Here is a 14,197-nt window from a genome sequence, read left to right as displayed (position 1 = left end):
TTACCTCCAGTCCTGACCAGGATTAGAAATCGGGACCATAGAGAGGAGTAGCAGCTTCAACTACTCGCCGCGGCCACACAATGACAAGTGTGCGGCAGCCCGAGCGGGGACCTTCCTGGGTGTGGATGGGAGGCGGCCTGCTATTGGTTCATCGCTAGTGGTCGGGATGAATCTTACAAGGTAATTGGTCAGTGAGCGTTGCCTGTTCCTCCACTCTTCCCGTCGCTGATAGCTGGAGGGATTGTGGAGGGAATGTTTATGTTCGGATGGAGGTGGCTAGTGGTGGGCCAGATAAATGGCCTCCGCGGGCCGTATCCAGCACACGGGCCGTAGTTTGGGGACTTATGTTTAATTTCCCCACAGCGCACCTGACCATGTCTCACGGCACACTAGTGTGCCACGGCACACTGTTTGAAAAACGCTGGTGTAGCAGGAAGCCAGCGGAACAGAAGAAGCAGTGCCAGAGGTCAGTAGATCATCGACTGGCATTGTGGGGAAGGTTAGAGATGAGCGTCCTCATTCTGTTTCCCTCCAAGGGCGAAATTTATTTATTATTTTATTAATTAGATTTGTATGCCGCCCCTCTCTGCAGACTCGGGGCAGCTAACAGCAGTAAAAAAGACAAATATAACAAATCTAATATAAAAAGTAATTTTAAAAACCCCAATTTAAGAGACCAATCATACAAACAGACATACCATGCATAAATTTTATAACCCTAGGGGGAAGGGAATATCTCAGTTCCCCCATGCCTGACGACAGAGGTGGGTTTTAAGGAGCTTACAAAAGGCAAGGAGGGTGGGGGCAACCCCGATATCTGGGGGGAGTTGGTTCCAGAGGGTCGGGGCCGCCACAGAGAAGGCTCTTATTTTATTTATTTATTTATTGGATTTATATGCCGCCCCTCTCCACACACTCGGGGCAGCTAACAACAGTAATAAAACAGCATATAATAATAATCCAATACTAAAAACAGTTAAAAACCCATTATTATAAAAACCAAACATACATACACTTATACCATGCATAAAATTGTAGAGGCCTAGGGGAAAGTGTATCTCAATTCCCCCATGCCTGGCAGCAGAGGTGGGTTTTAAGCAGCTTACAAAAGGCAAGGAGGGTTGGGGCAATTCTAATCTCTGGGGGGGAGTTGGTTCCAGAGAGCCGGGGCCCCCACAGAGAAGGCTCTTCCTCTAGGTCCCGCCAAATGACATTGTTTAGTCAACGGGGCCCGGAGAAGGCCAACTCTGTGGGACCTAACCGGTCACTGGGATTCGTGCGGCGCTAATAATATTGTAAAAATAAGTTGTTTCAGTTTGCTTGGCTTGAATCTCGTAAGATACCCCGGGGCTGTTTATTCCTTTCACTTTTACAGAATTTTAATTGTGCAAATACCGATCAGCTCCCAATCACTCGGATTCAGACCGTTAAGTCAGTCTGAGTCAGAAAAAGCTCATAATGGCTTTGGCATGATTTAAGGGACATTCAGCCTGATTGGAGGATTAAATGCGAATCCTTTGGAAACCGATTCCATCCAACGGGGTTTTGAAACTCGACAGTTCCAGCATCCCTGTCGTTAAGAATGAACAAGACTGGATTTCGTCATCCACCCCAGGTGTTCAGGCTAATACTCCGGTGTTGTAAGAGAAATAGGCAGTGATGGGGTCCTACCGGTACGGTCAGGTATGCAGAACCAGTAGAAAAATTTTGGGCAGATACACAATGTTCTGTCGGGTTCTCTGGTAGAATCCTCCCAAAAATTCACAGGTACAAATTTCAGACACACACACACGTTTGAAAATTCAAAACAATGTTCTTTATAATGAAAATTCACTTAAACCAATCAGATAAACTTCCGCAAGGCTAAACCAGCACACTGTTCTTTTTATCTGTAGCACTAATTACAGCAGCCCCACCCAACCACAGGTGGCCTCACTTATCTCCTGTAATAATCCTTCAGTTGTTCTCTTCTATGCATCACTCTACGCATACGTGGGTCCATTATAAGTTCTTGTTCAGAATCCAGGGACGATAAGGATGATTGATCTCCTCCTAGGCTGTCTGCCAAACTCCCCTCTTCCCTGCCACTCACGCTTCCTTTGTCAGAGGAGCCTTTGTCAGGAGATTCTATGGGGAGCAAAACAGGCCTGTGGCATGTGGATGTTTCCCCCACATCCACCTCCACATTCCTTGGGGCAGGAACTGGGTCAGAGCCAACCACAACACATAGATATGACGTTGCTTATATACATAAGATGGGAACAATTGGACAGGGACGGTAGGCAGGCTGGTATGCTTACGCACACCCTAAGCGCATTTGAGGGGCTGCCAGAGAGAGGAGTGGGTCAAGCTCTCTTCCAAAGCACAAAGCTCTCTTCCAAAGCAAAGGGCAGACAAGGGACAATGGATGGAAACTGACCAAGGAGAGATTCAACCTGGAAATAAGGAGGAATTTCCTGACAGTGAGAACAGTCAACCAATGGAACAGAAGTAGGAGCTTCATCACTTGAGACTTTCAAGAAGAGATTGGACTGCTATTGGTCAGAAGTGTTCTAGGATCTCCTGCTTGAATGGGGGGTTGGACTAGATGACCTCTAAGGTCCCTTCCAACTCTATGTTCTATGTAAAACATTACATAGAAACATAGAAACATTGAAGTCTGACGGCAGAAAAAGACCTCATGGTCCATCTAATCTGCCCTTATTCTATTTTCTGTATTTTATCTTAGGATGGATATATGTTTATCCCAGGCATGTTTAAATTCAGTTACTGTGGATTTATCCACCACGTCTGCTGGAAGTTTGTTCCAAGGATCTACTACTCTTTCAGTAAAATAATATTTTCTCATGTTGCTTTTGATCTTTCCCCCGACTAACTTCAGATTGTGTCCCCTTGTTCTTGTGTTCACTTTCCTATTAAAAACACTTCCTATTAAAAACACTTCCTATTAAAAACACTTCCTATTAAAAACACTTCCTATTAAAAACACTTCCCTCCTGAACCTTATTTAACCCTTTAACATATTTAAATGTTTCAATCATGTCCCCCCCTTTTCCTTCTGTCCTCCAGACTATACAGATTGAGTTCATTAAGTCTTTCCTAATACGTTTTATGCTTAAGACCTTCATATACAACCTCAATGCAGATGAATCTTTAGGAAGAATCTTGAAAGTTGCCCATAGGTGCTTCAGAGAGCAATTTGGAGTGGCGGCTTATACCTAGAATATTAAAGTTGACTCAATTCAATGGGCAATTTAACCATTTTTTTTGTTTAACTAATTAGGAGCAATGTCTCTTGTCTAGGCCCTGGATGGCACATCTTGTAACAATTTGATGGGTCTTCAAACAACAATGTGCTTTAAAAATGACAGTGGCATTGTCCTCCTTCCGAATTTGAATCCCGAAATAACAACCTGGAATAGTAGATATGAAGCCCAGAATAACATGTGCAAAGGCACCCTTATGTGGTTTGTTCCAATTGTTCCATTGACGTGACTTGGTTTCTATTCTCCAATAGAAATGGAGACTCCACCGCGTAATTTCATTTCCTAATTCCATAAATAATAACTGGATTTTTTAACACAGACCTCTGATATCTGTAGTTGGAATCGTGCAAAGTATAAGAAGGATGGGAACTTTCTCTAAGCAATTGTTTAATAATAATCAAATAATGGCTTAACCCTCCTTCCCTTCCTTCCAATTAATAATTAAGAGAGTTAAGGAAAAGATAGAATGTGGTTATTTAAAGAGTTGAGTTTTAATATGCACAAGATCATATGCTGCAACGTCCTGCCTGTCGGCGACTACTTCAGCTTCAACCACAACAACACAAGAGCACACAACAGATTTAAACTTAATATTAACTGCTCCAAACTTGAGTATAAAAAATATGACTTCAGTAACCGAGTTGTCGAAACGTGGAACTCATTACCAGACTCCATAGTGTCATCCCCAAACCCCCAACACTTTACACTTAGATTATCTACGGTTGACCTATCCAGATTCCTAAGAGGTCAGTAAGGGGCAAGCACAAGTGCACTAGAGTGCCTTCTGTCCCCTGTCCTATTGTTCTCCTATATCTCCTATACCTTTCTTCTATTCCTATATTTCTTCTTCTATTCTTTCACTGATATGTTCTATTACTATACCTTCTTTTTTATTATTTCTTAGATATATTTTACTATGAGTATCTCCTCTATAACCTTCATCATGTATTTTAATATGTGTGTATAGATGTATACCCACTAAAACCCTAATTGGGTATTGGACAAAATAAAAAAATAAAAAAAAATTAATTTAAAAAATTAATAAAAATCAATCTTTTAAAATTCCAGATTCTACAACGTATGCACATTTTCTGTTCAATGCATTCGACACGGATCACAATGGGTCTGTGAGTTTTGAGGTAAGATGGTGTTTAAAATTATTATTATCATTATTAATTTCTGTTCTATAATGCAGTCCAAAGTCTTGTTAAAAGGTTATATGTTTTCCATGTTGCTTGTATAGTGGGTGAACTGAATTCTTACTATCCTGTTTTCCCCAAAATAAGACATCCCGTGATAATAATAATAATTAATAATAATTTATTGGATTTGTATGCCGCCCCTCTCCGCAGACTCGGGGCGGCTAACAACAATAATAAACACAACATGTACAATCCAATAATAAAAAACAACTAAAAACCCCTATTATAAAACCAAACATACACACAAACAAACATACCATGGATAACTTGTAATGGCTTAGGGGGAAGAGCTATCACAACTCCCCCATGCCTGGCAGTATAAATGAGTCTTGAGTAGTTTACGAAAGACAGGGAGGGTGGGGGCAGTTCTAATCTCTGGGGGGAGTTGCTTCCAGAGGGCTGGGGCTGCCACAGAGAAGGCTCTTCCCCTGGGGCCCGCCAAATGACATTGTTTAGTCGATGGGACCCGGAGAAGGCCAACTCTGTGGGACCTTATCTGTCGCTGGGAATAAACCCAATTGGGCTTTCGAGCAAATGGCAATAAGGCCAAGCGCTTATTTCAGGGTTCAAAAAATAATAAGACAGGAAACACGATACTAATATATTAGTCGTATTAATATTATTATTCAATAACTTGAAAAAATGCAAATCCTGATTTTCTAGTTCTCCACACCTCCTCCTTCCTGTATCTAGTCAACATTCTCCTTTAATCTCTTCTCCGATCAATATTCCCTCGACAAAAGAGCGATGGAAATAATTTTAATACAATCAGAAAACATTCAGTCGGTTAAGGAAAAGGGGGGCAGATTTTAATCAGCCAGGTAGTTATGTTTCAGCTTTCATTATCTCCCAATTAATTAACATCTCCCCGCTGTAAATTCCTTCTTGTTTTATTTATTTATTTATTGGATTTGTATGCCGCCCCTCGGGGCGGCTAACAACAGTGATAAAAACAGCATGTAACAATCCAATACTAAAACAACTAAAAAAAACCCTTATTTATAAAACCAAACATACATACAAACATACCATGCATAAATTGTAGAGGCCTAGGGGGAAAGAATATCTCAGTTCCCCCATGCCTGACGGCAGAGGTGGGTTTTAAGGAGCTTATGAAAGGCAAGGAGGGTGGGGGCAATTCTAATCTCTGGGGGGAGTTGTATCATCATCATCATCATTGTTGAATCCTTGCTGGAATGAAGGACTGCACTCTTGTGGTAAGTAACAGTTCTTTATTAACAAGTAGTAACGGTTACAGAAATAAACAAAAGACAAGATGGCCGTGCCTGGCAGCTATATATATGCCGGTCTGCCAGGCTGAGCCAACCAATCACCTTGTAGTATTTTCCCGCCCAAGGAATATGGGGCGGGTACAAGGCCTAACTGTCCTCTGGACACAACACCCCTTCCCACCTGGTTGGTGCACACAAAATCCTCTAGATAAGCGGGACGTTTGTGTGGCCTTGATGAACGGCGGGGTTCGGCCCCTGATAGGGGCAATGATGCTTCTGTTTCTCTAGGCAATGGTTGTGGTTGATCTTCTGTGTGTATTTCCTGGTGTAATGGTTGCGGTGTTGGTCTTTGATAATGATTATCCAGGGAGGAAGTGATCTCTGTATAGTTGGATAGTGTGGTGCAGGTCATCATCATCATCAATCAGTTGGGTTGACTGTTGTTCCCGCTGCCAAAGTGCAGCTCTTCCTGCCATGTCTAAAGCAATGAAAACCAACCTGTTTTCTATTATCTCTTGTTTTTCTCCTCCTCCTCCTTCCTACCTTCTCTTCTCCTCCTCCTCCTCTCTTCTTCTTCTCCTCCTTGCTTCTTTCCTCTTCCTCCTCCCTTCATCTTCTTTCTTTCCTCCTCTTCCCCCTTCCCTCCTCCTCCTCTTCTTCCCCCTCCCTCCTCTTTTCTTCTCCTCCTCTTACTTCTCCTCCTCCCTTCATCTTCTTCTTCCTTCTTTCCTCCTCCTCCTCCTCTTCTTCCCCCTCCTCTCCTCTTCTTTTCTTCTTCACCTCCTCCTCTTCTTCTTCTTCTCCTCCTCCTCCCTTCATCTTTTCTCCTTCCTTCTTTCCTCTTCCTCCCCCACCTCCTCCTCCTCCTTCCAGGATTTCGTTATGGGCCTTTCAATTTTGCTCCGTGGGTCTGTGCAGGAAAAACTCAACTGGGCTTTCAATTTGTATGACATAAACAAAGACGGCTATATAACAAAAGAGGTAAGGAATCCAACACAAACCTAACTATCCACTCCCCCCCCCACATATAGAGAAATCATGATCTCGTTACTCTTGTTCAACAATCATTGGAACAGATCTATTAAACACAGGGGGGGGGGGGAAATCAGCTTTATCCTTAAGAGGTCACTGAATTGCTGTAAAACGAAGGTCTACATTTGGGAATTTGGATCACACTGTTAAGTCACCTTATTGCAGGATTTTAAAGAGCTCCAAAGAGGTCAGAAATTGTTCTGTCTGGGTTCCCCCAGACGTTAACACCAACTAACAGTAGCCAGACACGCTGGTAAAAAGCAAAGTCATTTAATATCTTTGAAAACAAACACAGATAACAAAAACTGTTCTTACAAACTGGAATGCTGTGAAGCTTCACAGAAGAGTCACGACGGCCAGACAATACAACAAGCTTCTTGCTGGCACACACACCACTGTAGATAATAAAACCCACGCCTCCCCCAAGTTTTCAGCCTTCGAGGCCACAAGCCAGAATCAGAGACGCCAAGGATCGAAGCAAGGTCACAGGACTCCCAAAAGATAACTCTCCACAATACAGGAAGGGCGGGCCTGCCTTTTCAACCTTTCTGAGGAGAACCACACCCAAACCCAGCTGTTGCCTATTAGGGATGGAAATACCTGGCTAATTGTCCCCTTCGTTGTGCTGCCCTTCTCTGCCTCATATCTATGATGGCTTGTGCGTTCTCATCTAATGACTCCAGGCTGCTTGCTGGGGAGAGCTCCCCCCCGGGGGTCTCAGACTGTTCCCCCTCCTCCTCGTCCTGACATTCCTGTTCCCCGTCTGCCTGGTCCTCCTCCTCCTCCTGTTCCTCGTCCTCCCCCTCTGAGCATGGAGCCGGCAGAGTTCCAGCCGTTCCCTGAGGAGCCTCAGACTGAATCACAACAGAAATTTTCCATCAATGTAACATATATTTTTCACTGGTTTAATATGCTTCTCACCAGGAAATGCTGGATATAATGAAGGCCATATATGATATGATGGGGAAATGCACTTACCCTGTTCTTCGAGATGATGCTCCAAAACAACACGTGGAGACATTTTTTCAGGTGGGATTTACCTAAATCCTAAATCCCTGTATCGGTTTGCATTCTCGTGGTTATGAAATTAGATATTATTAGGCTATTTGTAAAGAAAAAGCAGCTATTCGCCAAAAAGGAATCCTCAATCTGAGTATTGTATTGGCAGTTCCGTGTTAGCAAAAACTCCAGAAGAGAAGGATTTAGGGGTCGTGATTTCTGACAGTCTCCAAATGGGTGGACAGTGCGGTCAGGTGGTAGGGAAAGCAAGTAGACTGCTTGGCTGCATAGCTAGAGGTATAACAAGCAGGAAGAGGGAGATTTTGATCCCACTGTGTAGACAGCACATTTGAAATACTGTGTCCAGTTCTGGAGATTTCACCTACAAAAAGAGATGGATCAAATTGAACGGGTCCAAAGAAGGGCTACAAAAATGGTGGAAGGCCTCAAGCATCAAACTTATCAGGAAAGACTTCATGAACTCCATCTGTGTAGTTTGGAGGACAAAAGGAAAAGCGGGGACAGGACCGAAACATTTAAATATGTGAAAGAGTTCAATAAGGTTCAGGAGGGAAGTGTTTTTAATAGGAAAGTGAACACAGGAACAAGGGGGAACAATCTGAGGTTAGTTGGGGGAAAGATCAGAAGCAACGTGAGAAAATATTTTTTGACTGAAAGAGTAGTAGATGCTTGGAACAAACTTCCAGCAGACGTGGTTGGTAAATCCACAGTCACTGAATTTAAACAGGCCTGGGATAAACATAGATCCATCCTAAGATAAAATACAGGAAATAGCATAAGGGCAGACCAGATGGACCAGGATCATTATCTTTTAGCATCCACAGATGGTCTTTTATAAAAATTCATCAGAATCTCAAAAAGTTTGAAATCACCGATACAACTTTTTATTGCAGAAAATGGACAAGAACAAGGATGGTGTAGTTACCATAGACGAATTCATCGAAAGCTGTCAAAAAGTAAGTCGTTTAAGGGTGAGTGACTTGTAAAGCCACAAGGAAGTGCTGAAGCTTTGCACGAGCCCTTTCTCTACTCTTGACTTAGCTCCCAAGGAACGATGGTTCAGCGCCTGCATGGAAACTTCCCTGCTTGTGAATTTTGTCACTTAGCTGTCACACATTTTATTTGCATTTTTAGCTTCTGAAGGCCACTCAAAGGATAATGTGTGTGTGATGCAGGGGCAAGATCCAGAGAAAGTAGGTGAAATTTATGCCCCGAGTCCTCCAAACTTAAACTTTGCTTTCTTGAGTTTAAAACGCGAAAAGAACAGAGAACAGAATAATTGGGATTTGTTGTTTTGCTGCAGACATTCTTGGAGACTTTAGGGGACACAAACATCTGTCTGGAATGCAAAGTTTCTACCTGTTTTAGGTTACGCCACCCTTTAGATATTTCTATTTTTCCTTCGTACGGTTTGTTCTGCCTGGCATGAGAGCAGTGATTAAGGTCAAAATCAAACACACACACTGGAGTTTCAGAAACACCCAAATATATTTCCTTAACTAGTTGGCTGAGAGCTGCAATGATGGCAAAAGAATGTCTGTTTACTGCCAAAGAGTCTAAGTTATCTTCAAGGCCGATAACAAATGTCCAATCCCCCCCCCAAGGTTTGTAAATAATGTCTCCGAACTGGGGTGAAGCAAGGGTACTCGCTCTTTTTTGCAACAGCTACAGTCTTTCATAAACCAATTGTCCAAAGGCTGGGTTTCTCCAAGGAAGCAGGGATGTTGGTTTAGAGAAAACTCTGGATCTGTTTCTCTTTCTCTGTTAAACCACGAACGATAACTCCTGCAAAGGACACTCCCACAAGCCTCCCCTTTTATGCATGCGGCAGAATTCCCTATAACTCTCAGATGTGATCAAGATCTCCTCCTGCGTCTGTGCAACTGCTCCTGTCTCCCCATAATCCTTCGCACACGCACATTCAGGATGGGACCATTAATCACCTCCCCCTCATCCGACCCAGATGAGGCCCTAGCTGGCGGTTCCAAAGGCATTGCAGGGGCCTCTGCCTCTCTCTCCAGCACCTTCAGCTTCCATCTCTCCTTCCACCTCACTGTCTGAATCCTCCAATAGCCACATAGGTCTCTGATACTTGGAGGGACACGGCTCATCTGATTCAAAATCCGTCATCAGAGAAGCTGGCTGTGATCCGACCACAACATGGTTGATTGGTTGATACTTAAATATTACGCCAGATCTTGTTTGCTCCCAAGTTCTCTCTCTTAATTGCAAGCTCTACCAATCCTCTTAATGGAAAACAAGACATTTGAATGTACAAGTGCATATTCCCACTGTTGTGACTGGTTCACATCTGGCTCAGCTGCTCACGGATTTTGAGGCTCGTAAGATGGACACGTACTGGTACCCTAGGCCAGTGTTCCTGACACGCAAGTCTGAGAGTCATGAGGAGTTAGAGACTGAGGACCCACCAGAGACTGTAGCACTGGTATTGAGTGACTCAGAGGATGAAGTTGAATTAGAGGATGAATTAGAGAATGATGAGGAAATAGAGGAGGGGTCACTGTTAGATGCCAGTGGGTGGAGAACTATATCCAGGCATGAATATCTGAGAAAGAAAGGATCTTGGCGTTAGTAGCTCTAAGGAACATTTGGTCACACCTTGTCACTACTTAAGGGACAATCTCGTGAGAAGTGATTCTGATGGACAACTTTCCCCAAATCATGGCCGTGTGCAGTGATGGGCGACCAAACTTTTTACTATCACGCTGTAGATATGGTTATGCAGGACACCCTGCATTTTCTTTCATCATCTTTCAGTGCAAATTATGCTACCCCACTGCGTTTCCCCCCGTCTGGCCCACCCCTGGCCGTGTGTGATCTCTGAAGTTAAAAGAACACTTCTGCTTTAAGTCAGCTTTTAAAACCATATAATCCGCACCAGCAGAGATATTACCAAGAGATGTGAGTTTGGTTGGTTGACAGAATCACTTCAAAGGAAGTTCCTTAATGAATCTTTGGCTTTTGTGCTTATCTCTGAGACAATTAAACTGGGAATACTGCCAGAATGGACTAATTATATCTTGGACTATTGACCATTTTATACCAGAACTTTTTGTAATCATTATATATCATTATCTTATATACTATTCCTTAGGTGCAAGACTTTTAATCTGGTTGGTGGCTTAGCTAGACAAAACTCCCACAACTTTGGGGGTGGGGGCGAACTGAGATCACCTGCCCTGCTAATGGTTTGATGCTCCTTGTGTGTAGATAAACGTTCATCCATATCTCTAAAATTCAACAGTAGGTTTGCTGAGATGCTGTGGGGGAGAATGAAGCAAGAATGAAAGGATGGATCTTGAATGATGGCATGTGGTTCTGTTTCAGCTATGTTTGACTTTGAAAAATTACCCAGATGAGCTATAGCTGACTAGCTAGCTGATAGTAGGTAGATGATGGCTGGACAGACAAACAGCAAGATAGAGAGATGGGTATGTCTAGTTTAATGAAAAGGACCAGGAGAGACATGATAGCAGCATTCCATTATCTCAGGAGTTGCCACAAAGCACCTGAGGATGAGACAAGAAGCAATGGGTGGAAATTAAACAAGGAGAGAAGCAACTTAGAACTAAGGAGAAATGTCCCAACAGTCAGTTAACCAAGTGGCACAGCTTGCCTCCAGAAGTTGTGAATGCTCCAACACTGGATGTTTTTAAGATGTTGGGTAACTATTTATCTGAAGCGGTGTAGGGTTTCCTTCCCAAGCAGGGGGTTGGACTAGATGACCTCCAAGGTTATTCTATAATCAATTCAATAATCAGACAGAGAGGATAGTTATATCTCAAAAGAGACACGCTATGCACTATATCTGCAACTGGATGTTGAGTATTGTTAAGAATTTAGTTTCAAATATCTTTTCCTAATAATTAAAAGAGTTTTTGTTTATGTTTCTTTTTCCTTCTGTTTGTAGGACGAAAACATAATGCGCTCCATGCAACTCTTCGAAAACGTGATTTAACCTCCGGCGATCATTGGACAATATGAACAATTCGGCGGCGGCGCAGATCTAAGTGTCGCCACGTAGGAATTGCCAGCTTTTGCACTGAGAGAGGGGTCTATAATGCAAATAAGCTTTGTTTAATTACAAGCCCAACTTCCGAGGCTGCATTTTTTTCCACTAGCTGACGTGAAGCCAAGTCCATTCCAACAATGCTCCCGTAGTCAATTTTTTTTAAAAAAAAATGTCATTGGAAGTCATAGAACAATCCAAAGAAAACAGCAATAGGGACACAAGCTTTTTTGTTAGAGGACTTTTCACCTTATCAAGTCTTGAATTCCACGGCCCTTATTGGGTGAATCTCATCCTACATCGTTCTCAGCTTGAGAATCATTTTTGATCATTGCATTTTAAGGAAAGCCCATCCAAGTGAGGGCTGGAGGCTTCCTGGAGCCTGTTAGCAGTCTCAGATGCCCACGGAGAGAAATGGGGTAACCAAAATTGCTTCCAAAACCTTCATAATGGACCAGCACACAGAGTTCTTTTATTTATTTTTTAGTCTCGCCTGGCTGGAGTCCATAACACTAACTATTCTTTTAAAAATTCAGAACTGTTTTGGCAGTTCTGTGTTAGCAAAAACTTCAGAAGAGAAGGATTGAGGGGCAGTGATTTCTGACAGTCTCCAAATGGGTGAACAGTGCAGTCAGGTGGTAGGGAAAGCAAGTAGAATGCTTCGCTGCATAGCTAGAGGTATAACAAGCTGGAAGAGGGAGATTGTGATCCCGCTGTATAGAGTGCTGGTGAGACCACATTTGGAATAATACTGTGTCCAGTTCTGCAGACCTTGCCTACAAAAAAATATTAATAAAATTGAACGGGTCCAAAGACGGGCTACAAAAATAGTGGAAGGTCTTCAGCATAAAACTTCTCAGGAAAGACTTAATGAACTCCATCTGTAGAGTCTGGAGGACAGAAGGGAAAACATCAAAACATTTAAGTATGTGAAAGGGTTAAATAAGGTTCAGGAGGGAAGTGTTTTTAGTAGGAAAGTGAACCCAAGAACAAGGAGACACAATCTGAGGTTAGTTGGGGGATAGATCAGAAGCAACGTGAGAAAATATGATTTGACTGAAAAAGGAGTAGATGCTTGTAACAAACTTCCAGCAGACGTGGTTGGTAAATCCACAGGAACTGAATTGAAACATGCCTGGGATAAAGAATAGATCCATCCCAAGATAAAATACAGGAAACAGTACCAGGGCAGACTAGATGGAACATGAGATCTTTTTCTGCCGTCAATCTTCTATGTTTCTAAGATCTACACTTTTTATAACGGCTATTCTGGTGCAAAAAAAGTATTATTTATTTTATTATTTTATTTTATTTTATTTTATTATTTTAGTGGATTTATAAGCTGCCCAACTCCTGCTGGACTCTGCCTATTTAACCACTGCCTGGAATCAATTTTTTCCATTGACAAATTTACTGATGGAGTAAACATCCAGGCGGTAGTTTAGTTAAGACGCCTGGGCTTCCCAATCCAAGGTGAAAATTAAATTTGATACTGCCAGTTCCAGATTGGAATAAAAACGGAAGTCAATAAAGATGGAAGATGGATGGGTGAACCAGTAAGAGAGGTTCGTTCATGCTCCCAGTAGGTGATCTGCTCAAGATTTGGACCAGGACACAATTTATGACAATCAAGGAAGGATTTTTCTCCTCTGGTTTTAAAACCCATGTTAAGATTAGAAGTTTATTAGCACGACTATTTAAGAAGGAGCTGTGGATTATTTTTCAGGAGCTGCAATTGCTATTATTCACAGCGTGAAAAGCAGAGAGAACGTTCTGTGAACGAGAGAAAATTTGCAGAAAAGTGATTTGAATAAAGGGTATGTTTGCCACGGCCTTTAAAAGTGACAGCGGGGGAAAATGCACAATATCTTTTAAGTTGGGAGAAGTAGAAGTTGGCATTACCCCCCTTCTTTTAAAAAAAGAGGAAATAAAAACTATAAAGGGAGAGACAGAATTGTAGCCAACAACAACAACACCCCTCCACCCCATCCTCATGATGGTCAAAATATTATAATATTAAATTACCGTCTGGCTAGATGCTTATAAGTACCGATAGAAGACATATGCCAGCATCAATCGTGACATTTTGCACTAAAGTTCCAGAAAGCTTATAGATGTACAAAAATGCTGCAAATTGTAGTTTTTTTCCCCTTTCTATTTTTTTTAAAAAATGGTCACCTAATCCGGTGCAAGACGGCTTAGAGAAGTCAAGCTATTCTTACTCCTTGCCACCGTAGGAATGAGAGTAGTACAATACGTGTACATCTAAACTTTGTTGTAGAATGTTCATGAGGATTAAATGTGCACATTTTTATAATAAAAATGAAGACACGGAAGGTGTGTTATTTTTTTAGCGGACTCCCTGGAAGTCAGTACCTGTGTATTTTGTGACATAAAAGTTTTAATACTTGGGGA

At 42.3% G+C, this 14,197-nt stretch overlaps 1 protein-coding gene across 3 annotated transcripts in view; it reads left to right on the top strand.

Annotated features, from left to right (window-relative positions):
* KCNIP4 (potassium voltage-gated channel interacting protein 4) overlaps positions 1-11,819 on the top strand; it is a 311,697-nt gene extending 299,878 nt beyond the window's left edge. For all 3 annotated transcript variants that reach the window (XM_070756979.1, XM_070756978.1, XM_070756977.1), the window contains exons 4-8: positions 4,335-4,405; positions 6,574-6,681; positions 7,657-7,761; positions 8,646-8,708; positions 11,684-11,819. In XM_070756979.1, coding sequence (XP_070613080.1) covers positions 4,335-4,405; positions 6,574-6,681; positions 7,657-7,761; positions 8,646-8,708; positions 11,684-11,731 — 395 coding nt within the window. In that variant the 3' untranslated portion in view covers positions 11,732-11,819. The remainder of the gene's footprint in view (positions 1-4,334; positions 4,406-6,573; positions 6,682-7,656; positions 7,762-8,645; positions 8,709-11,683) is intronic.
* Positions 11,820-14,197: the final 2,378 nt, after the last annotated feature.

The sequence above is a fragment of the Erythrolamprus reginae genome, chromosome 7 (genome assembly GCF_031021105.1).
Source record: "Erythrolamprus reginae isolate rEryReg1 chromosome 7, rEryReg1.hap1, whole genome shotgun sequence".
NCBI classification, from domain to species: domain Eukaryota; kingdom Metazoa; phylum Chordata; class Lepidosauria; order Squamata; family Dipsadidae; genus Erythrolamprus; species Erythrolamprus reginae.
This window is presented reverse-complemented; position numbering and strand designations above follow the sequence as displayed.